We start from the raw sequence: 22,899 nt of genomic DNA, 5'->3' as shown, positions 1-22,899 counted from the left end.
ATTGGCAAAAGATTTGTTTGGATCTGAACCATGCTTACATAAAACAGCTCAGGAGAAAGCCCCCAAAAAAGAAGGCTTGCATGGTAAATCTTTGAAATTAGAAAGATTAAAACACATAAGAATTTTCCAAATGGTGGGATGAAGAAACATTGAAGAGGTATCTAGAGAACAAGAAGGAGCCATATGATCCAAAATGTTTAACCTTTCCCAATTTTGATGGCTTGGACCTGGATTTATTGCAAGAGTGGAAGATAATTTACACAATTTCACCTTCACAATGAGGAGAATTTTGATACAACATGCTGACAAAAGGTTTAGCTCTCTGAGAGATGAAATAAAAAGTTTAGAAGAAGACACAAAAGGAATGGATTTGAAGGAAGCCACTGAAAAGAATTATGTATTTTTTAAGGAAAAGATACAAAAACATCATAATGTAGTGAAAGAAAGGAAAATGGCCAAAACAGAGATGATTGTGACTATAGAACTGATAGGATCTTCACCTTTGCACATTGATTTCATAATGTAGCGGTTCCTAATACCAAGATGAAACAAGCAGTTAGTATAGACAATCTTTCTAGTGGATCTAGCAGCTCAAATGATAGATGAGGCAGGATTCAGTGGAGTAGGCAATAGATATACAGGGAGTGCAGAATTATTAGGCAAGTTGTATTTTTGAGGATTAATTTTATTATTGAACAACAACCATGTTCTCAATGAACCCAAAAAACTCATTAATATCAAAGCTGAATATTTTTGGAAGTAGTTTTTAGTTTGTTTTTAGTTTTAGCTATGTTAGGGGGATATCTGTGTGTGCAGGTGACTATTACTGTGCATAATTATTAGGCAACTTAACAAAAAAAAATATATACCCATTTTAATTATTTATTATTACCAGTGAAACCATTATAACATCTCAACATTCACAAATATACATTTCTGACATTCAAAAACAAAACAAAAACAAATCAGTGACCAATATAGCCACCTTTCTTTGCAAAAACACTCAAAAGCCTGCCATCCATGGATTCTGTCAGTGTTTTGATCTGTTCACCATCAACATTGCGTGCAGCAGCAACCACAGCCTCCCAGACACTGTTCAGAGAGGTGTACTGTTTTCCCTCCTTGTAAATCTCACATTTGATGATGGACCACAGGTTCTCAATGGGGTTCAGATCAGGTGAACAAGGAGGCCATGTCATTAGATTTCCTTCTTTTATACCCTTTCTTGCCAGCCACGCTGTGGAGTATTTGGACGCGTGTGATGGAGCATTGTCCTGCATGAAAATCATGTTTTTCTTGAAGGATGCAGACTTCTTCCTGTACCACTGCTTGAAGAAGGTGTCTTCCAGGAACTGGCAGTAGGACTGGGAGTTGAGCTTGACTCCATCCTCAACCCGAAAAGGCCCCACAAGCTCATCTTTGATGATACCAGCCCAAACCAGTACTCCACCTCCACCTTGCTGGCGTCTGAGTCGGACTGGAGCTCTCTGCCCTTTACCAATCCAGCCACGGGCCCATCCATCTGGCCCATCAAGACTCACTCTCATTTCATCAGTCCATAAAACCTTAGAAAAATCAGTCTTGAGATATTTCTTGGCCCAGTCTTGACGTTTCAGCTTGTGTGTCTTGTTCAGTGGTGGTCGTCTTTCAGCCTTTCTTACCTTGGCCATGTCTCTGAGTATTGCACACCTTGTGCTTTTGGGCACTCCAGTGATGTTGCAGCTCTGAAATATGGCCAAACTGGTGGCAAGTGGCATCGTGGCAGCTGCACGCTTGACTTTTCTCAGTTCATGGGCAGTTATTTTGCGCCTTGGTTTTTCCACACGCTTCTTGCGACCCTGTTGACTATTTTGAATGAAACGCTTGATTGTTCGATGATCACGCTTCAGAAGCTTTGCAATTTTAAGAGTGCTGCATCCCTCTGCAAGATATCTCACTATTTTTTACTTTTCTGAGCCTGTCAAGTCCTTCTTTTGACCCATTTTGCCAAAGGAAAGGAAGTTGCCTAATAATTATGCACACCTGATATAGGGTGTTGATGTCATTAGACCACACCCCTTCTCATTACAGAGATGCACATCACCTAATATGCTTAATTGGTAGTAGGCTTTCGAGCCTATACAGCTTGGAGTAAGACAACATGCATAAAGAGGATGATGTGGTCAAAATACTCATTTGCCTAATAATTCTGCACTCCCTGTATACTCCCAAGTATTTCTTTGAGTTTTTTCGAAGTAGTTTTAAGGTACAGAATAGGCAACAAACAGCACCAGCAAAAAAGGCCTTCCAACACAAGGAGGGATGGGGGAGAGAAAAAACACAAGAAAGAAGAGTGCAGATGAGAAATCAGAAGAAGAAAAAGAACTAAAGTTAAGGCTACCTATAAGAGATAGTGCAGAACATTTAGAAGTTGGGAATGTACAAATGGATGCCAGCAATGATATGAGAAAATTGACAACCCTAGATATCAGTGTCTTTATGTACTACCCAAGATCCAACAGAAAGCTCTTTTCCCTCCAGGCCATTCTATTATTTCAGGAATAGGTTCCATGACAGAACATCTATCACAATATGCTGACTTGTTTTCGAAAGCTGTGGTCTATAATCTGCGGTCATACATTTGGGACACTAAGGGCCTCATTATGACTCTGGGGGTCACCAGACCGCCAGGGTCACGGTCACTGTTCAACTGCCGCCAAAGTGGCGGTCCGATCGTGACTTTACAACCATGGCTGAGCCACCACAGTCAGACCGCCAACACCGCCAGGTCTCACAGTCTCAATCCTGGGGATTAGGAGTCCCCTTTCCGCCAGCCTTTGCATGGCTTTAGCCCCATGTATTACAGGCAGTGGAAAGTGCAACAGGTGTTGGTGCACCCGCCGCACCATCACATTGGTGCCAATGTTAAGGCCCTGCTCACCGCAGGGCCGGTGGGCCGAATCGCTGTTTCCGCCCGCCGGCAGTGCAGTGAACTCCTAATAGGGCCAGCGATGTTCTGGCTGCACAGGCGGCCTGATAACGGTACGAGTTTGGCAAACTCAATGAGGGCATATTTATTCTGCAAAGAACTGGGGGTCTAGTTTGGGATGAAGAAATTATGTACAGGGTCACATTAGATGTAGAAGCGGTCTACACATGTATTAACAAAGAGTTTGGGCACGTGGCCTGTTAGACCTGGAATCCTTGGCGCAGTTTCCCCTCATGTAGTGGCCATAGGATTCCAATAAAAAAAAATCTAATCTATAAAAAAATCATCCCATTTAATTTTAATAGAAGAATAAAGGTGCATCCTAGCGTGTAGTTGCATTTAAAACAGGAATGGAAACACGTTTTAGTTTCAATGCACAGGCCAGGATAATATGATTCTGATCTGCACAAAGAAAATGCACAGTTGGCATTGAATTAGGGCAGCTTGAACCCATAGTCTAAACACACAAGGATGGCTTAAACCAATCAAAAAGTATAAAAGATGGGAAAAATGCATTGTAAAGACTTAGCCCATCAGCCCTGGCACTGAACTTCACTTTAGGTTGATAAGGACATACGATCAGAAACATTTCGTAGAGCAAGGCAGCCAATTGCTGAAGTGGGCTTCCCCAAAGCCCCCATCCTGTATGTCACTGCTGGCAGAGGCAAAATGTGAATGATAGTTGAAAAGACCAATGGATGAAGAGGGCTGCCCCAAAGCTCCTTTACATATGTATATATTTTTTATTTATGATTTGTTCGATTGAATGAGGCTAATGAGACAGCTGAAGATCTATAGGTGAACCAAAAAAACAGTGCTCCTGCAGTCCAGTTGTGGACAGATCTTGTTTAAGGGTTTCTGGTGGTGGAGTTGGCTGAGGTTCGACCAAAGAAAATCCAGTGGTTCCCACACTTTTCAATGGGGCAGATGACCATGGGGTCTGGCGATGCACCTGCTACACTAAAGTCTGAACGCTACACTTAACCTTTTAATTTGTAGAGGTTTGATATGGACTAATACAACATGTATTTACTAAACAAACAAAAGACATAATTTACTGTGCAAATAAAAATTCTTATATCTGACCTTTAACATTGAGCTTTAATGCATCACCAGCAGCAGTGTTACCCTGGTCTCCTTCACCATAGCAACAAATTCAAAACTCTGGTGCAGCATTTTCCAAACTGTGGGGCAGTTGCAAGTTGATTTTTGACGAGGCGTGACAATCCAAGCTATAAAGAGTACTTTGAATTCTGTAGTCTCCCCTTTCAAAAGAGGCCTTCCTGAAATGGTTTCCTGGCCATGGATCGCAGCCGCGCTATGATCTATGGCCAGGAAACCCTACTAGACACCAGGGATTACACTTGGGGGGGTTAGCCCCCTCTGAAAATGACCCGATCCCCCCCAGGGGCATTATTAGACAAAATAAAACACGGGTTAAAAAAAAAAATATATATATATATATATATATATATATATATCAAACCAAAACCCTTTCAGGGATAGAGTGACGCATAAATTATGCAAAAAACAAAGGAGAACTCTGGGAAGTTCCCAATTTTAGTTGGAGAGCTGCTCTAGTAAGGAGCACCCTGCAACACCAGCGACACTCTAGATTTGCTCACCTCAAATGTCTGCTTATCTAGCAAAGTCTTTAAGCATAGGATTAGCACAGTGCTATCCTCGCCGAGCTAGATAATGACAAAGTCTTTTGCCATTTGTACAGCAAAATCTTTAAGCATAGGATTGACATAGTGTCATCCTTGCCGAGCTGTAAAATGACAAAAGCCATTTACCACTCCAGGCACAGTATTACAGCTTTGGACTGGTCAAATACCATCCAAGCCAACCTGGAATGAGTAAAGCAACCCCTGACACGTGTTTCGCTCTCATTAGAGCTCTTCAGAGGAGTATAGCTTTGTCCAGACACAAGGGAGCACCCAGTATAAGTCAAATCAAAACCCTTTCAGGGATAGAGTGACGCATAAATTATGCAAAAAACAAAGGAGAACTCTGGGAAGTTCCCAATTTTAGGTGGAGAGCTGCTCTAGTAAGGAGCACCCTGCAACACCAGCGACACTCTAGATTTGCTCACCTCAAATGTCTGCTTATCTAGCAAAGTCTTTAAGCATAGGATTAGCACAGTGCTATCCTCGCCGAGCTAGATAATGACAAAGTCTTTTGCCATTTGTACAGCAAAATCTTTAAGCATAGGATTGACATAGTGTCATCCTTGCCGAGCTGTAAAATGACAAAAGCCATTTACCACTCCAGGCACAGTATTACAGCTTTGGACTGGTCAAATACCATCCAAGCCAACCTGGAATGAGTAAAGCAACCCCTGACACGTGTTTCGCTCTCATTAGAGCTCTTCAGAGGAGTATAGCTTAAAGACTTTGCTAGATAAGCAGACATTTGAGGTGAGCAAATCTAGAGTGTCGCTGGTGTTGCAGGGTGCTCCTTACTAGAGCAGCTCTCCACCTAAAATTGGTAACTTCCCAGAGTTCTCCTTTGTTTTCTGCATATATATATATATATATATATATATATATATATATATATATATATATATATTTTTTTTTTTTTTATGAAACTGTCATGGGGTCATCCGTGAGCAGGGCTGACCCCTTGTGGGGCAATTGTTTTTTAAATTTTTTTTATAATAGATGTATGGTTTCCCTTGGGGGCCATGATCGCCACCAGGGAAACCATACAGCTATTGAAAAAAATATATATAGAGCGATATAGATATATATATATACATATATATACACACACATACACATACATACAGGGAGATCACTTTTGTCAATGCTTGTGTGTTTTCAAAGGGGGCTGCGATCATCCCCCAGGGAAACCACACCCACATATAAAAGTGATCTAAATATATATATAAGTATATATATATATATATATATATATATATATATATATATATATAGATAGACATATTTATTCGCCACCAGTTGTCTTACAGCGCGTGTCTTAAAAGCATTGCACATACTCCAACTGACGCGTTTCAACCGTAGCTTTTAGGCAGCAATGAAAAACTCAAGCTAACTCTTGTGGTTATGTTTCTGTTAAAGAAAGATCAGACTTTTGTCTAATGGCAGTTTTGATGACATAAAGTAATGCAGAAGGTTTATATGCCTGCTACACAGATCAAATCTGTATTTTATGTGAATAGCTGAGTGGATAAGTAAAGCCAGCCATTTACCTGCGCTATAATACAAATTTCATGTATGTGCGAGGGGGGCTATGGAAAGATGAGGGGCACTTTTGCTGGATGGTAGTGAGGGAATCTGAGGAGTAGGTCAGGGGAGTGGGAGCACCAGTAATGATTGTTGGACTGGGCGCCACAGGGCTAAAGCCTATGATGATGGGTATTTCACAAGGTGAAGTAATAGTGTGTCTTTTTTTTTTTAGTGACTTGAGAGAACGTACTGATTGAGAAAAGAAATGAAGGTAAGGTGACTGACCTTTACTGTTGCATGCATCACACACACACCAGCAATTTTGCGACTGTCTGCGTAGGCTAGTGTTTTAGAAGGACAGTTTAGCCAGTAACAGAGATGGCGTCTCGCTGGATGACTGCTGCTCAAGCCCTAACTTGGGTTGTAGAGGACAGCTGTGACATAGGATCAGAGGTTGAGACATCAAATACTGAGACAGCATCTGAGGGACAGGACAATGAAGCAGACTAGAAGAACAAGTGCTATTGTCTATTGTCTTTCTCTACATTTTTGCCTTCCAAATGTAAGGCAGTGTGCAAGAAAGAAGTCATTTTCAGAAATACCCTGTAATTCACATGCTAGTATGAGGACCCCCAAATTCAGAGATGTGCAAATAACCACTGTTTCTAAACTTCTTGTGCACATTTCAGAAACACATAGGTTCCCTTGATAACTATTTTTCACTCTTTATATTTTACCAAATGAATTGCTGTATCCTCGGTATACAATGAAACCCCATTGCAAGGTGCAGCTCATTTATTGGCTCTGAGTAGCTTGGGTTCTTGATGAACCTACAAGACCTACATATCTCTGTAGCCAGGAGAATCTAGCAAACATAACTGTATATTGCTTTAAAATATCTATCATAGTTGGAAAAAGATAGGGAAGAAAACATAATCAGAAAGGGCTGTTTGTTCCAACTCATTTTTAATATTTTCTTATTTCAACTGTTAATTTCTGTAGGTAAATCTTGAAGGATCTATACAAATGACCCCTTGCTGAATTCAGAGTTTTGTCTACTTTTTAGAAATGTTTAGCTTTCTGGGATGCACCCTTGGTTTCACACCAATTTTTGTCACTAACTGAAAGGAGGCTGAAAGCACAAACAAATAGTAAAAATGGGGGTGTCCCAGTAAAATGCCAAAACTGTGTAGAAAAATGTAGTTTTCTGATCCACGTCTAGCTGTTCCTGAAAGCTGGGAAGTTGGTGATTTTAGCACCGCAAACCCTTTGTTGATATTTGCGCCCATGTTAAAAAATAAAAAAAATTAACTGTATTTTGGCGAATTTATCGGTCTCCTTCAGAGGAACCCACAAACTCTGGGTACCTTTACAATCCCCAGAAAGTTGGAAAAACAAGGGTGCAAATTTGGTGTGGTTCGCCTATGTGCACAAAAAGTTATGAAGCACGAACTACCCCAAGTAGCCAAAAAAGGGCTTAGCACGGGGGGGGGGGTGAGGCCCAGCAGCTAAGGTGTTAAAGCTAGGTGGGTCGCGAAAGTCTGTTGTTCTAGAAACTGAGTCCCGGTTCTAAAAAGTTTGGGAAACACTGCTCTGGTGTGTTTAAATATCTGTGAATTGTATATAGTCGCGAGGAATACAGTACCGGGTTCATTGTTCTTGGGATGTAGAAAAAGAGAGATACTCATCCAGTACATAACCTTTCATTTTGATTCAGAACCAAACATAACAGGATGTTGCTGTCTTTTTGACTTCCCATCTAAACCAAACGATTGCCAACAGAATAAAAATAAAGATAGACAATATTCAAATACTTGCTGTCTCAGCACGAATGAAACATGGGAAAAGTTGTCATCCCCTTCTGTACAGAAGAAAGGAGCAGCCTCTCACATAACATGAAGAATAAGAAGCAACAGGCAAACAACTCTCGACCCATGGCCTAGATGTGATACTTGCTCAAGCTTAGAGAAAAACATATCTTTTAACATCCTGCACGGTGCTATCATGCGGTCCTTAAAAACCTGAAGCGAACATACATGCAACTACAATTCAACAATAACTGGCTGCAATAAATTGAAGAGTGAACTAATATCGGACACTGTCATTCATCAAAAAACCTGCAGTGCTTCCTCCCAGATCTCAATTTAGCTGTTATTGTCCAAAAACGCAAACTATATATACCGATGCACAAACGTATCCTTCAAACGAGCTAACAGCTACGAAGAAGCACGAAATATGACTTCTTTTCAGAAGAAAATAAATGGCTTACTTTTTAGGGGATTTACGACTTTTCTTTTCCACCTCTATATTGCTTGCTGCTTCTTTTGCTGTAGATTTCACATGCCCATTAGGAACAAAAAATACGTCAACTTTTTTTTATTACCGTGTATCGCAAGCTTTTGACGCGCCAGTCGGTTTTGCACTTATAGTTCTGTTATTACCTTATTAAGATAAAGACTCGTTTCATAATCAGAAAAAGAGGAATACATCTGAATTACGTCTTTCAAGAGTCTTCGACAAGAGCACTCTTACAATATTTCCACTCGATATGTCCGTCCCCACAACTGCATTTCAGATAATGTCTCTTACCTCAGCAGCTTGAGTTTCCTGGTGCAGCAGAGTAAGACCTGTCAGATCTTCTAGGAAGGAGTGCGAAGAATTGAACACTTGGGACAGGAACTGAAATCCTTCTCTCTCATACTGATCCAAGACCTGCAATGATGAACACATGATGGATTTAAAACTTTGCCACAATGTTTTGATGTTGAAGTTTCTTGATCCCTATGATATCGAAAGCATGCACTTTTTATTCCACAGTCATGAACAGAGAGACAACTTAATTGAGAATTGTTAAAATTTTACGAGTGTACATAATGACCATTCAACTGTACATTTGTACAATTGTATATAATTTTACAAGCACTAATGTCTACCTCAAATGAGTAACTCTCTACTGTAGGTTTCTCTGTTTTCAGTTCTCTTAACACTTTAATCACAAAATTAAGTCTAGGTATCTCTCCTAAAGTCTCATCTACATGCTCCAGGAGAGTCAACTACATCACCTTCAGTAATGCTCGTTCTGGTGAATACTCTAACCGCAAATTACTCACCTTCTGAACACCCACCCAGGCACCTGACTGGATCTGGAAACATTTCCAGCAGTTGCTCCCATGTTACAGTAGGTGGCACTAATCAGACCCTGTGGCAACCTCATCGCACCTCTGGAAGTAATAGTGCAGTACTGTACATAGGTGCAACCCCTGTTCACTGATGTCAGATTTTAACTAACCGTGCTGCACCCGAATAGCACAGCATCAGTGATAGATTGAGAACCATGACAGCATGCAAAATCTAGCCTAGAATCTTATTACCACCTGGAAGACCACTGCAAAAGACGTGGAGGGAGGGAAAGAGGGAAGGTGAGGAATCTGAGGCTGGAATATCCAAAGGAAAGAGTATTACCAAAGATAAGTAACTGGTTCTTCTGATGGACACTTCTAACCTCACATTTTGAAAGGCTACTAAAGCTGAGCCTCCCAAAAGGTAAAGGGTCTGAGAATTCGATTTCAAATCAAAACATCTTGCAGACCAAGCAGGCAAAAATACCCTACCTGCAGACTTGATAGTCAAGGCAGTAATGCCTGGTGAAGGTGTGGATGGATGCCGGCGCAATCATCTGACAGATGTCTAGCAGCAGAGATCGTAGTGGCAGTCTTAGCTCTGGTAGAATTAACCTAAAGGCCCTCAGGAAGCTCTTTCTGGCCAAGACAGCACATTTTTATGCAAAGTATGATCTGTTTCTGGACAGCCTTTTCTTTCCTAACACCAGAAACCCTTCTACAACTTTTGTTATCTACTCACTACTTCTTAGTTTGATTGCTGTAAAAGCTACAAACCTCCTGGAGACCAACTGGTCAAGCCTCTCCTTTCTTAGAGGGATGCATCAGACAGAAGAAAGTGAGGCACTTGATGGATTCCTCTACATGAAAAGTTGATACCACTTTCAATACAAATGGTGCTGGATTCCTGATCACCAACTTTTCCAGAAAGAATGGGGAATATGGTGCTTGTCTGACAGCCCCTGCAATTTACTCATGCAACACAGCAGCATTTGCAATAAGGAGGACAGTTTTAAGGGTCAGTTACCTCGGAGAAGGAAAGAACCCAATTAGGGTCCCACTGAGGCATACTAAAGGGCACAAGGGGAAACATATTTGAAATGCCCTGTCAAACAACATATCACAACTGATGACTTAAACAAAGGGAGCTGATCACACAGGCAGGCCGAAAGGGCAGACAAATAACCTTTAACAGTGCCCTAGGACAAGGCTTTTCTAGTTTAAAGATGGGACAAACAGGAGAACATCCAAAAGTTTAGCCTGCACAGGATGTAGAACTCTGCACTTGTGTTAGAAGAGTAGGTCCTCCTGAGAAGTAGGTGAAGCAGGAGGCAGATGCTCAGACTCTGGACATTGGAACACTGGATTATTTGAGCCCCAATGTCCTCCTGACCTTCTTGAGAGTCCAACAGGTGAAACATGCCTCCCAGGGACCCTTGAGGCGGTTGCTTTACAACAAAAAAACCTGCAACAATAAGTATTCTCAAAGGTGGCAAAAAGATAGACCCAAGTCTGGCACCACTGTTTGAATATGCCCTAAACCACGTCTGGATGCAGACACCAATCACAGTAAGCTATGGTGCCTTCTGAGCTTCTGCCCTTTGGTGTTCAAGGCCAGACCACAGGCAGTCAAGGAAATCCCCTGAAGAGTCACCCAACGCCAGAGCACCCTTTGGCACAGCACAGGCGACCCTACACCACTGTATTTATGGCAGTACCACATGCTGGTCAAGTTGTCCAACAGGACTTGTACTGGATGGCCCTTGCCAGTATACAGAAAGGCTTTGAGAGCCAATCGGAAGGCCTTGGTTCAAACAGAGAACAGAGGTCTTAGATTCTGGCCCACTCCAGCCCAGATTTGATGCTTTCATCACTACTATGAACACCAATTGGGATAGGGAGAATGGCATGTCACAAGCCAGGCTGATATCCTATCCTCTAGCACAGGAGGATCGAGTCGCTTCATCCGACATACTAATGCTGTCTAAGTGGCATTTACAGTGTTGAACATACTGAGGATGGAGATTCCAGTGCACATCCTGCATGTGCCAACAGGCATGAGACATCAGCAGAATGCACAAGGTTGGGAGTCCAAAATACTTTACAACTGTCCAGGCTGGAACTCAGGACTGAGCCTAAAACATCAAGATCATGGCCTGAATGTCTGGGACTCACTGACAGAAAGGTATTGAACTTTACCATGTCCAAACCTGTAACTATTAGAGTAATCCTCTGCACTGGCCAAAGGTGGGTATTTCAACTAATGGATGGAGAAGCCTAGGGAAATGAGGAGCAAGGTGACTATCCTCAGGCAGTCGATGACTTACTGTGACAAACTCACCTCCAAAAGATAATTATCAAGGTACAGGAATACGTGAACCCCCGACCTGCGAAAATGCACAGCAACCATCACTGTGGTAAACATCTTGTGGGCTGAGGTAAGGGTGAATAGAGGACAGTGAGCTGCAAGAGGTTGTTTCCTATCTGAAAAGGAGGAACCGCCTGAGGGACAACAAGGCGAATACATGAAAGTGAGTGTACTACAAGTCCAAGGACTTCGTCCAATCTCCAGGGTCTCAGGTGGAGAGGACCTGGGCCACAGTCAGCATTTTGAATTTCTTCCTTCCAAGGAAGGTGTTCAAGAAACAAAGGTCCAAAATCTGCCTGAGTCTACCGCTCAGTAAATACCAGGAGTAACACTTGCTGCCTAGCTCCTTGTCAGTGACCTTCTCTATTGCCCCTTTGTCCAGCAATGACTAAACTCTTAGGGCAAAGTTGAAGGCATGTTCCTCCAAGGTCTGTATCTTAGGAGGGTTTGACAGAAATAAAAGGGTGTAACCATGACTGACAACATGCAGGAATCATTGGCCTGAGGTAACCACATGCTAGTTATACAGATAAAAGTGTATCATGCCACCCACTGGATTGAATGACTGCTAAAAGGGAAATCAGAATGGCTTAGCAGGGGAAGAGGAAGATGAGGACTTTTTCTTTGATGGTGGCCTCACCTTTTGCCACCAGCATACCTGTTGGGGCAGCAATAGGATTGGACAGACTGTGACATAAACTAAGTTGGCTGTTTCTGATAATTGAATAGGCCGCTGAATCAACCCCTGAACTTCCAGTATTATTAACAGAACTGTTTGGCCTGAGTGAGCACGTCAATAAATCAGGCAATTGTGCAGCTGTCTTTAAACCACTCTAAAGCTAAATCTGCATCATCACCAAACGGCTTGAAGACATGAGGGATGACAGTACATCCTTGGAGAATCCCATGGTGGGCATCCAGGTGTGAAAAAGAATCACTACACTAGCAGCTATAGCCTAAACTACACAATCTGTGGTGTCCGGCACACAAAATGCATTTGACCGCGTTCTGGCAGTTGCAGACTATTTCTATGAGGGAGGGCAAGCAAGATCTCACTCACAACATCCTAAAAGCCTTGAGTGTATGTCCTCAGACGGCAAAATCCATTTCGAGAAGGCAATGGCATAATAGCAGAGGGGAAAATCCTCTAGCCAAGCACATTAAGGCACTTTGATTCTCTATCAAATAAAGCTCTGCAACACATAACTTTCCAGTGTTGAGACCTATGTCAAGAACGATGGGTTACTTTGAGCAAGTCTATATGGCCTAGTGATGGAACTTACCAGCACCAGCAAACAAGGTTTCAATCACGCTGCAGTCAGAGTGTCTGTCAGGGGGTCAATGAAAGGCATCAAGAACTCCAAAGTTGACAGATCTGGCAGCAAAATTAAAGTAAGACGATTAGCCTTATTTTCCAACTAACTACAACAGCCAAGGAGGCATTTCCTTAGCAGGCTGCCCAAACTGACTTCATTTCTATCCCTGATGATGTGTCCAGACCTCTAGTATATTGGATGTCTAAATATATCCCATCATCAGCGTAGTGGCCAATGAATAGTCTGAATCCTCATCATATGGAACATTCTTCAAGTCTTGTGCAGGATTGGAGTCTCAGCAGAATAAGGCCTTAAAGCATGTAAGATATTGGCTCAGAGGTAAAGGCACACCTGGGGAGCCTTCAAACACCACTGGTGATGCCCTTTTAATCTCATCACAAGACACTGTCCTAGATGTACCTGAACTCAGCTCCAGATGCTATATAATCAGCAAACTAGGGGTCAGATACGAAACCAGCAACTATGGAGCACAAATGGTACTGGCCTTTAGCAAAAGAGGTGAGACACAGGCTGATGCCATTGAGTGACCTTTTGCAGGTCTAAAGGGGCTAGTATGTGCTGGAGCAGGATCCGCTGACAGAAGTTCCACTTGGGGCCCTGGTGGATCCATGAGGCCTGAAGAAGCTCCTGGGGCACCTGGAATCATCTGCAAAATCTGCAGCATGGCCTCCATAAAGGTTCTCTCTTCTGCATACCCAAGGATGGCCCAGGAAATTGGGGATGCAACAGGTCCTGGTATGGAATGGGGTCAAAGTCTGATGACTGGTGCAGAGTTGGATGTTTAAGGTGCCCACTGTGTGATGGAGCAATGGGGGAAGACTCACATCTGGACTTCTGTTTGCAGTAATATTTATATTTAAACTGTGTCTCAGGCTTAACTGATCACTGGGAAGGTGACAGAGAGTTGTAGAGTGAATGGGCACATGACTTGGAGTAGGACTGCTTCCTGCGCTAGGTGACTTACAATTTCACCTCCCACATCCTGATGATCTTTGGGTGCATCAAGAACCATTCTTGCATGACTTACAATAATGCTACACCAAAGATAGATGTTATGCTAGCCTGCAACCTACAGTTGCTGCCGGTTGGTGCAGTAAAGTTTGGAGTCTTTAAGGGAGACATCCATGGCATATTGCCACAGAAAAAATATGCTTTGGAAGTCTGTAAAGAACCGACAATTTTCGGGAGTGGAGCTACAGATCCGGTTCAAAGGTCAGAGAAAAGAGAGAATTGATGTCAGCACACATGGGTGGCGCCTATATACAGTCCTGTAAAAGTTCCTGAATCTAGTCTTGTACCGAGTAGAATTAAAAAAGACAAGGAATCTTCAGTTAAAAGTATCCATCAGTATTATTGGTATGACTTGCTCAATTGAGTTGGTCTATAAAAATCGTAAGTCATCTCTTCAGTGAAATGTTTCTAACCTTAAGCATAAGGGGCAGTCTTCCAATGAGTGCATATAGGAGTTAAGTAAGATTTAAGTGAGAGAAAATTAACAGAAGTCTTTTAAATATTTGCATGACTTACTTCAAATAGTCTGTAATTGGTGTAGAAAGCATGAATAAAGCATAGGAGGGACGGTAGAAATTAAGGGATAGGTCTCTAAGAGAATCAATCTACTGTTAAGTTACATATTAGTTATGTAAGCTGAAGGATTCTTTTGCCTTGGTAAGTGGACATTTAACTACATATGAACAAACACGTCCAAACTAAGGCTTAAGAATACCAATGTGAGTATTTGAAAACCAAATAATAAATGACCTCTGCACTTTTTCTCTAAGTGTTGGGGTCATTAGTCAATTTTTTCCCTTGGCTTCCAGGTTTGTATTGCTGGTGCGTACAGAAGATAAGGATAACCTATTGTCGACCCTAATTAGGGCCTACTGTGTGATGCCTTTCCTCCGACATCCAGCAATCTGTCAGACTACTGGAGAAAGCTTTCCCTCAATAGAGCAAACCGGAGCACTGCTGACGGAGTGCCTGACTCTCAATAGGGCAGGCATACTGAGGGTTTTTGTGGCTCACTCCTGAAATTTATTCCGGAAGAGTTAGTCACATTCCTACAGGAATTAAAACTTGAGAGTTTACTTTCTCTGTGTTACTCCTGTGTTTTCAGATTGAATGGTTCATTTTGGTGTCCTAGCTCTATAGAATTGCAGGGTGTATTTTTCCTAGGACACTGAGTAGTCAAGAACTCTCAGGCCACTTTTTAGGAAATTTGATCCCATTACTTTTTTTTTCAGGACTGGCACACTGGATGGGAAAGCCGCCTGTATAGTAAATGTGTATGTACTACTGACCTGAATACCTAACTGCATGTTTATCTGTTATGCTGAGTTTGGGGTGAGGTCCGGAACACGTTCTGTGACCTGATGGGATCACATAGATTCTCCTCACAGTAGACAAGACACAAAATGGTGGTGGTGACAAACCATGAAATATGAATCCCCAGTATGACACACCTTTTTCTCTGTGTCTGAGGGACTGCGGTCTATTGATCTCTCTCATGTAAAGTTCTGCTGTTATGTGAACCTTCAGAACTTTTTGCTTACATGCTGCGAATGTACCGCACAAGCAGGGTAGTATGGATGACCCAGTTGTAGCATAGAACATGGAAAAAATGGACGACAAGGACAGCCTTCTCTGAAAGTGTAAGTATATTGCCTGCTTTCATGTGGCTGGAAGGTGCAGCCCAGTCACTGAAGTGAAAGAGGATGGAGACATGGATCCCTCGAAATTCAATGATTGTCTTCTTAGCAAGGACTGATGATTACTTCTTCATGGGCACTAGCATTAGGTAGACTATCATTTGGTTAGTAGTGGGACTCCAGTTTCTTTTGTTCCAGCATAAGAAAATCCTATGCAGCGCCTGCCCTTTTGTCTGAATATTACTGCTGTCAGGATGACAGCCAAATGCAAAGATCATAGCCCTCATTCTGCCCTTGTTTTAGATATTCTTTCCTGGAGCCAGTTAAACTGCCACCTGCTGGGAGAACCATCACTATGTACAAAGGCAGTTCCTGGGGAGCAGCCAGAAAATGACATTTGAAAGAGTACCAACCCAACCATCTCCGAAGCCACAGACAGTGGTACCCACTCCCTGTACTGAAAAGGAGTATGAAAGTGGGATTAAAACTACACTTTGTTTCAGTTTTAAGTTGGTTTTGACCAAAGAAGGGAGGGCCTCGCAGGGTACACAAGGAGCTGCTGTGTGACCAAGGTTAATGTCTGCCTACCAACCAATCTCCCAGAAGTGAGGGACATCACCTGAAATCTGCACTTACTGCTGAAACAGCTGAGTCTGGCTGCCTACCATTAAATGGAAGCGTATACCTAGCCCTACAGGAGGTGATGCAGTCAAGGAGTAGACATCAAGTGTGTTACCTGCATGGGGAGCACCCAAGAAATGCTGCCTACAACAGAGAAAGCAGCCAGGAGTGACGTGCTGTAAGAGGGTTTTCCAAGTCTCTGTGAGTGGCTCCCCTGTGAACTGTGCCAAGACTTTTGTAAGTGCAGAAAACACACCATTATGGATGACTTGTTACTCCCGAAAGTGATTACCAATCTACAGGCCTACCTCACAAAATGTATCCAGTGATTCCTGTTGCTACATGAGGTCAGTGGAGGTGTTCACGCAGAAGTGAAGTTGCAGCTGCAAGGTCTCGGACATAAACCACCATAATTGCAACACGAAACAGCGGGCATAAGCGGGGTTTAGCCCGCAACTGGAATGAGAGTCTAAAGAGCCCAGACAATTCACTTAATACAATTTTCGACGTAAACAAGAGGGGTAAAAAGACAATGAACTGAGTTGCTCATTTAATCAATGAGGTACTGGAAGTAATCTTCACCTGGGCCTAACCGATACTTATGTCACAGTATACTGGCAGCTGTAGACATTAAATATTTCTTATAGTGGGGAGAGAGAATACAGGAAAGGGTTGTAGAACCTTACTGAAGATCATAACTGAGATTATAATCCTGTAATTGCATCTGTAATGAACTGTTTAGAATTTAGTTTTAGTTGTCACATTAAAGTACTTTCTTTTACCTGAGGGATAAACACTGAGCTAGATAATAAGTTATCATGTCTGTTGATTGACTGTTGACTTCCTGGATCTTGTCCCCCACACTATCTCCTTGAGAAGCCTTTGCTCGCCCTTGCTATCCTGAGTCAAGAAAGGAAAGCATTGTAGTTGGCCTAGTTTGACACATTTGAATGTACCCCAGTACACCAGTGCTGTAAGGAACAAGGGTCTTGAAGTAGAAATTCTATGATATTAAATGCAATGGGGATATAAATATAACACAGAGAGTGTTAGATTAATATCCATAAAACTTTTCATTTTTTTGGAACCAAAATTATCAAAGTGATGATAGTATTCTTACATGGGCAAATATAAACATGAATAAAAACATATTTTAGGCAAGCTGAAAGTGACATATACACCTGACAAATATCGTCTCAATTTTCTTAACAGCACTGCTGCCCCTAACTTCCTTTTATACAAATATAATAGACGGTCAGAGTGATCTTGTCAACGTTTCGGTCCAATTAGGTGCTTAGGGACCCTTGTTCCTTATAGCATATTACTACCCTATTTCCATGGTTATCTTTGGGTTTCCCTTGTTTTTTAGAGTCCAGTACACCAGTGGCAAACAACCTCAACCATCACGGTTGGGGTCTATTAGCTCTCATTTGTCTCCTGTGGCCCTCCTGAACTGTATCTGACCCCCCTTTCTATGCTTTTTCTCACTGGATTTGGTAGTATTTGGCACTTTGGGAGATCTTTGTTTTGGCATTTCACTTTTGAACTCATTCTAAAACTTTTCTACTGTGGGCAGCTGTTTAGCTTTCTGAGGTTGGGTCTTTTCATCTACTTTTTTGCTCAGCTGAAGCTACTATTTGGTTAACCTCTGTCAGGTACCTGTGTAAAATCTGCTGTTATATTGCTCAAAGCAGTTGATTAATAACAAGTGGTCAGCCACAAGTCCTTTATTACTTCCAAACTATGCAGCACTACTTATTTTGTCAGCATTTTTGTTTTACATTACCTCTTCTGGTTTGATGCTAAATTCCTCTGCTGATTGATTGATATTTGAAGGGAAGATGCATTCATATGTATCACTGTTCCTCCTTGTTAGAAACGGGGTCTCTAGTTGTCAGAGGTATGCTCAACGTCAAAGTAGGGACCACAATCCTAGTCAAGGTAAGTCAGGTACACACCCTAAATTCACCTGTGCTCGCCCTCTGGTAGCTTGGCAGAGAGCAGTCAGGCTTAACTTAGGCAATGGGTAAAGTATTTGTGCAACACACACACACACACGCAGAGCAACGCACTGAAAACACCACAAAAATAACTCCATTCCAGTTTAGAACAATAGAGAATATTTATCTGAGTAAAAAGACCAAAATGACACAAATCCAATAGGCAAAAGTCAAGATATGCATTTTTAAAGATTAAATGTAAAACAGTGCTTAGAAGTCATTAGCAGCCAAAAGGTGACAGGGTTGCGAGGGACTGGTGCAAGTCCAAAATTCAGGCGAACTGCTATTGAGGGTAGGCCGGCTACATAACCCATGCAGGGTCTGCTAAAACAGTACCTTTGATGGAGCAGAGAGAGTCAACGTCGAAGGCAAGATGCGCTGGTTCCAATCAGTGCAGTCAGGTCGGTGCGTCGATATTTCCCATGCAGTCGGGTCCCCTGTTGGCACCGAACCCCGATGAGTTGAATGCAGTGCATCATCATTGAGCTGCTCGGAGCATTGTCGCTGAGCTGTGCAGGCTGTAAATTTGCTCTCGTCAAGCAGCCTCTGCGTTAAAGGAGCAATGTGATGGAATTTCTCATGCACTTGAGGCGATGCATCGGCTTTTGCAGAAATCAGCTGCAGAAACCACTTCCAAGGACCTGGATTGAAGGGGGCACCTCATGCAAGGGTAGGTCTCACAGATGGCAAAGTCCAACAGCACCAGGAGAGTTGCAGGCAGTCTTTGATGTCCCTATGACTGCAGAAGATCAGGAGAAAGCCAGCAAGCCCTTGGAATCACTCTGGGTTCAGCAGAACAGAGCAGGGCCTTGTCCTCAGCAGGGCAGAGATCAACAGGCAAATGGGCAGCACAGCAGAGCAGAGAAGCAGTTCCATGGAACAGTCATTCCAGGTAGAGTGGCAATCCTTACAGCACAGCAGTCTTTACATTATCAGAGTTCTTCCCAAGTCCATAAGTGTACAGATTTGGTAGGGGCAGAGACCTAGTACTTACACTCAAAAGTGTCATTGAAGTGGGGGTGACTTCAAAGCAGCTACTTGAACTGTAGAGGTCCCCCTTTAATCCCACCCCTGGCTCCAGACTACCAGTATGGGGTAATCAGCCCCTTCTGTGGAGACAGGCACTTCCCTACTGAAGTGTAAATATGAGCTTCCCTCCACTGTGCCAGCCTAGGTAGGCCCATCTGTATGCAGATGAGTCCTTTGTCACACCCACCCTTCCTGGGTTTGTGGCTGTCTAGAGGGAATCCACAAAGTGTAGCTGTCACTTAGCTCAGACGTGTATTAGAGACAGGCTGCAAGGCACACAGAGCAGTGAAAGCAGAGAAATGCCCACTTTCTAAAACTGACATTTCTAGAACAGTAAGTTTAAATCCAGCTTCACAAGTAAAGAGGATTTCTCATTACCATTCCAATTATATGAAACATGATGTAGCTACTCCTTTCTGATCAGGAATTACAGCTTAAAAGTATGTGAAAAATGACTTTGGGAGTTTTTCACTACCAGGCCATGTGAAACCTAGATGTACGTGTCCTGTCTTTTACTAACATAGCACCCTGCCCTACGAGCTACCTAGGGCTTACCTTAGGTCTGAAATATGTAATAAAAGGGGAGTTTAAGACTTGGCAAGAAGTTTTAAATGCCACGTCAAATGGCGGTGAAACTGCACACAGAGGCTCAGCAGTGGCAGGCCTGAGAGATGTTTCCAGGGCTACATAAGTGGGTGGCACAATAATTGCTGCAGGCCCACTATTAGCATTTAATTTACATGACCTGGGTATGTGGTATACCACTTTAAAAAGGACTTGCAAGTACAGTAAATATGCCAGTTGTGAATACACAAATGTTACATGCTTACATGCACTTTGGCACGGGACGAAAGTGGTAAAGTACTTAGAGTCTCAAGGCCAACAAAACGATACAGCAAAAACAGGAGGTGAAAGGCAAAACATTTGGGGAGCTCCTCTAAATTTGACCTTCCTGGATGCTACTTAACTTTAATTGGACTGCCGTGCATTGTATCTTCAATGTTTGAGGGGTTCTGGAGTTGTGCAATTTATTCATTCAACAGTCATTTACTTCTGCCTTGGCTCTACACGAGCTCTTTTATTGCTTCTACTACTGTAGGGAGGGCCAAACATGCAACTGTACCAAACTGCAGATCATAATGACTGTTAGATACCAAATCACTAATTCTTATCCACCAATACAAATGTACAACTGTATCGCATCATGAACATGAAATTCCTTATGATTCACAATTGCTAAATAGATTGCCATCCAGAAACTGGGCAGAAAAGGCAACAGCTACATCAGCAGTCGCCAATTAACTTAACCCGTCAGGAAACATGAGGCAAGGTAGCCTTCTTTCAGTCACACATGAACAGTGTCTTAACATATATTGGTGGTCATTCTGACCCTGGCGGTCTTTGACCGCCAGGGCGGAGGACCGCGGGAGCACCGCCGACAGGCCGGCGGTGCTCCAATGGGGATTCCGACCGCGGCGGTAAAGCCGCGGTCGGACCGGCACCACTGGCGGGCTCCCGCCAGTGTACCGCCGCCCCATTGAATCCTCCACGGCGGCGCAGCTTGCTGCACCGCCGCGGGGATTCCGACCCCCCCTACCGCCATCCAGATCCCGGCGGTCGGACCGGCGGGATCCGGATGGCGGTAGGGGGGGTCGCGGGGCCCCTGCAGTGCCCATGCCACTGGCATGGGCATTGCAGGGGCCCCCGTAAGAGGGCCCCTACATGTATTTCACTGTCTGCTGCGCAGACAGTGAAATACGCGACGGGTGCAACTGCACCCGTCGCACAGCTTCCACTCCGCCGGCTCGATTCCGAGCCGGCTTCATCGTGGAAGCCTCTTTCCCGCTGGGCTGGCGGGCGGTCTGAAGGCGACCGCCCGCCAGCCCAGCGGGAAAGTCAGAATGACCGCCGCGGTCTTTCGACCGCGGAACGGTAATTTGACGGCGGGACTTTGGCGGGCGGCCTCCGCTGCCCGCCAAGGTCAGAATGAGGGCCATTGTGTCTTACGCATTCCTCTTGATATCTTCATGAAGAAACACCTTTCTCTTCAGTTCAAAAAGAACAACAGACAGATGAGCCTGACTGCACACCCATGGAAGAGTAGGAGTTAGAAAACGAAGGCCCAAACAACACTGTAACTGCAGTGTCGCTATCCACACCATAAGTGCCACAATTTTCGAAGCTCACAACTATGCCAAGGATCATCATACAAGCACCAAGAATGCATCCGACATAACACTGCGCACACCAGCACATGCAGCTGCACAGTCATGAATGACGCAGCAGTTAAGGATAAGGAAAGGAAACGCTGGCATTGTGAGACAGGAGGAATATGGTGACATACCGAATTTGGGGACATTTAGGGCACTGAAGAGTTCCATGATGAGGGCCAATTGCCCATAGATGAAGACCGCGTGGGTGTTGGAAAAAAAAGCAAGGTCAAGGTATGCCACTCTAACGTTGTGTAAGCAACATAACAGAGGGAATGACAGCTCTGGATGGGCTATGTATTATAATCCAGTTGACTCCAATATGACAGCTTAGTGGTTTGACTACAGAACATGCAGGTGAGAGATCAGGAACGTCACTGCAACAAGAGTACTATCATATGCATGTAAGCTACCAGTGCACTGGAGCAGCAGTTTGCAAGTGATTTACAAAACGCATTTTATTTGTACATGGTGGCCTTAGACTCATAAATGCATTTTTCTTGCTTTGGATTTTAAGTCCAAAACCGAAGACTATTTTTGTCAAATTTCTTCTTAAGGGTTAACGATTTGTAAGGAGCATTCACAATTAAAATATTATCTAGACTCCAGTGTAATTGCTAGAAAAAGAGAAGATATCTTTTGTACCAGTTGTAGGACTTGGTTCGATTTTGAGCAGGGGGTAACCAACTGCTAGTAGAGCATGTTAATTTTCAGCATAAAACAATGTGCGTAAGTTAATAACATAGATAAAACAAATTCAAAGAAAAGTTGTTCTAAATTCAAAAGGTCATAATCGGGTGCAACAAAACTCAATATCAGGCACAAATGATACCTGCATCATAGTGTTTTACACCTATTACCAGGTATTTTGAGCCCACTGTGTTTGTCTTTATCTTGAAATGTGTCACTTTTTCTACCTGCCTCGGGGTTCATAGTGGTGGGTTATCAGAACATAGCCCACCAGGCTAATGGATGTCAAAGTTTGTATCTCAAAACCACAATCCAAAACCTGAAGTAAAAAGCAGGTTCTCCTTCTCTGACCCACGACTTGGGTGAAAGCATCATCCTTAGTCTCATTTTGAAAGGGGCTCTTTACCAAAGCAGTGATAGCCACTTCTCCTTATGTACTGTTCCACGGCAAATTCAGCAGAAATACTGGACTCAGAAGTATGATGATGCACCATGGATGAGGGGAGTGTAATAATGGTCCCATCCTTGCTAGTCAGTCAAAATTCTTTATTCGGCGATTGCCATAGAATCACATTTAAAACCATTAAATACAAATAAATCCTAACAACAAATTTCAATTGGATTAATTCCTTAAATATTGTTAAAATCACTGGTTTAAAATCCCCCATCTGCACATCCAAACATTTGGCGGAGGGACCCAGAGTGACATCTTGCA

The 22,899-nt window shown here is 43.1% G+C and overlaps 1 protein-coding gene across 1 annotated transcript in view; it reads right to left on the bottom strand.

Moving 5' to 3' along the window:
- The window catches only part of ATG7 (autophagy related 7), a 1,524,945-nt gene that overhangs the window by 489,640 nt on the left and 1,012,406 nt on the right, over window positions 1-22,899 (bottom strand). The window contains exon 18 of the mRNA XM_069206657.1: window positions 8,752-8,874. Within this exon, the coding sequence (XP_069062758.1) occupies window positions 8,752-8,874 (123 nt within the window). The remainder of the gene's footprint in view (window positions 1-8,751; window positions 8,875-22,899) is intronic.

Source organism: Pleurodeles waltl, chromosome 9, assembly GCF_031143425.1.
Source record: "Pleurodeles waltl isolate 20211129_DDA chromosome 9, aPleWal1.hap1.20221129, whole genome shotgun sequence".
Classification (NCBI taxonomy): domain Eukaryota; kingdom Metazoa; phylum Chordata; class Amphibia; order Caudata; family Salamandridae; genus Pleurodeles; species Pleurodeles waltl.
Note: the sequence above shows the minus strand (reverse complement) of the source record. Positions and strands in the feature narration are given on the sequence as shown.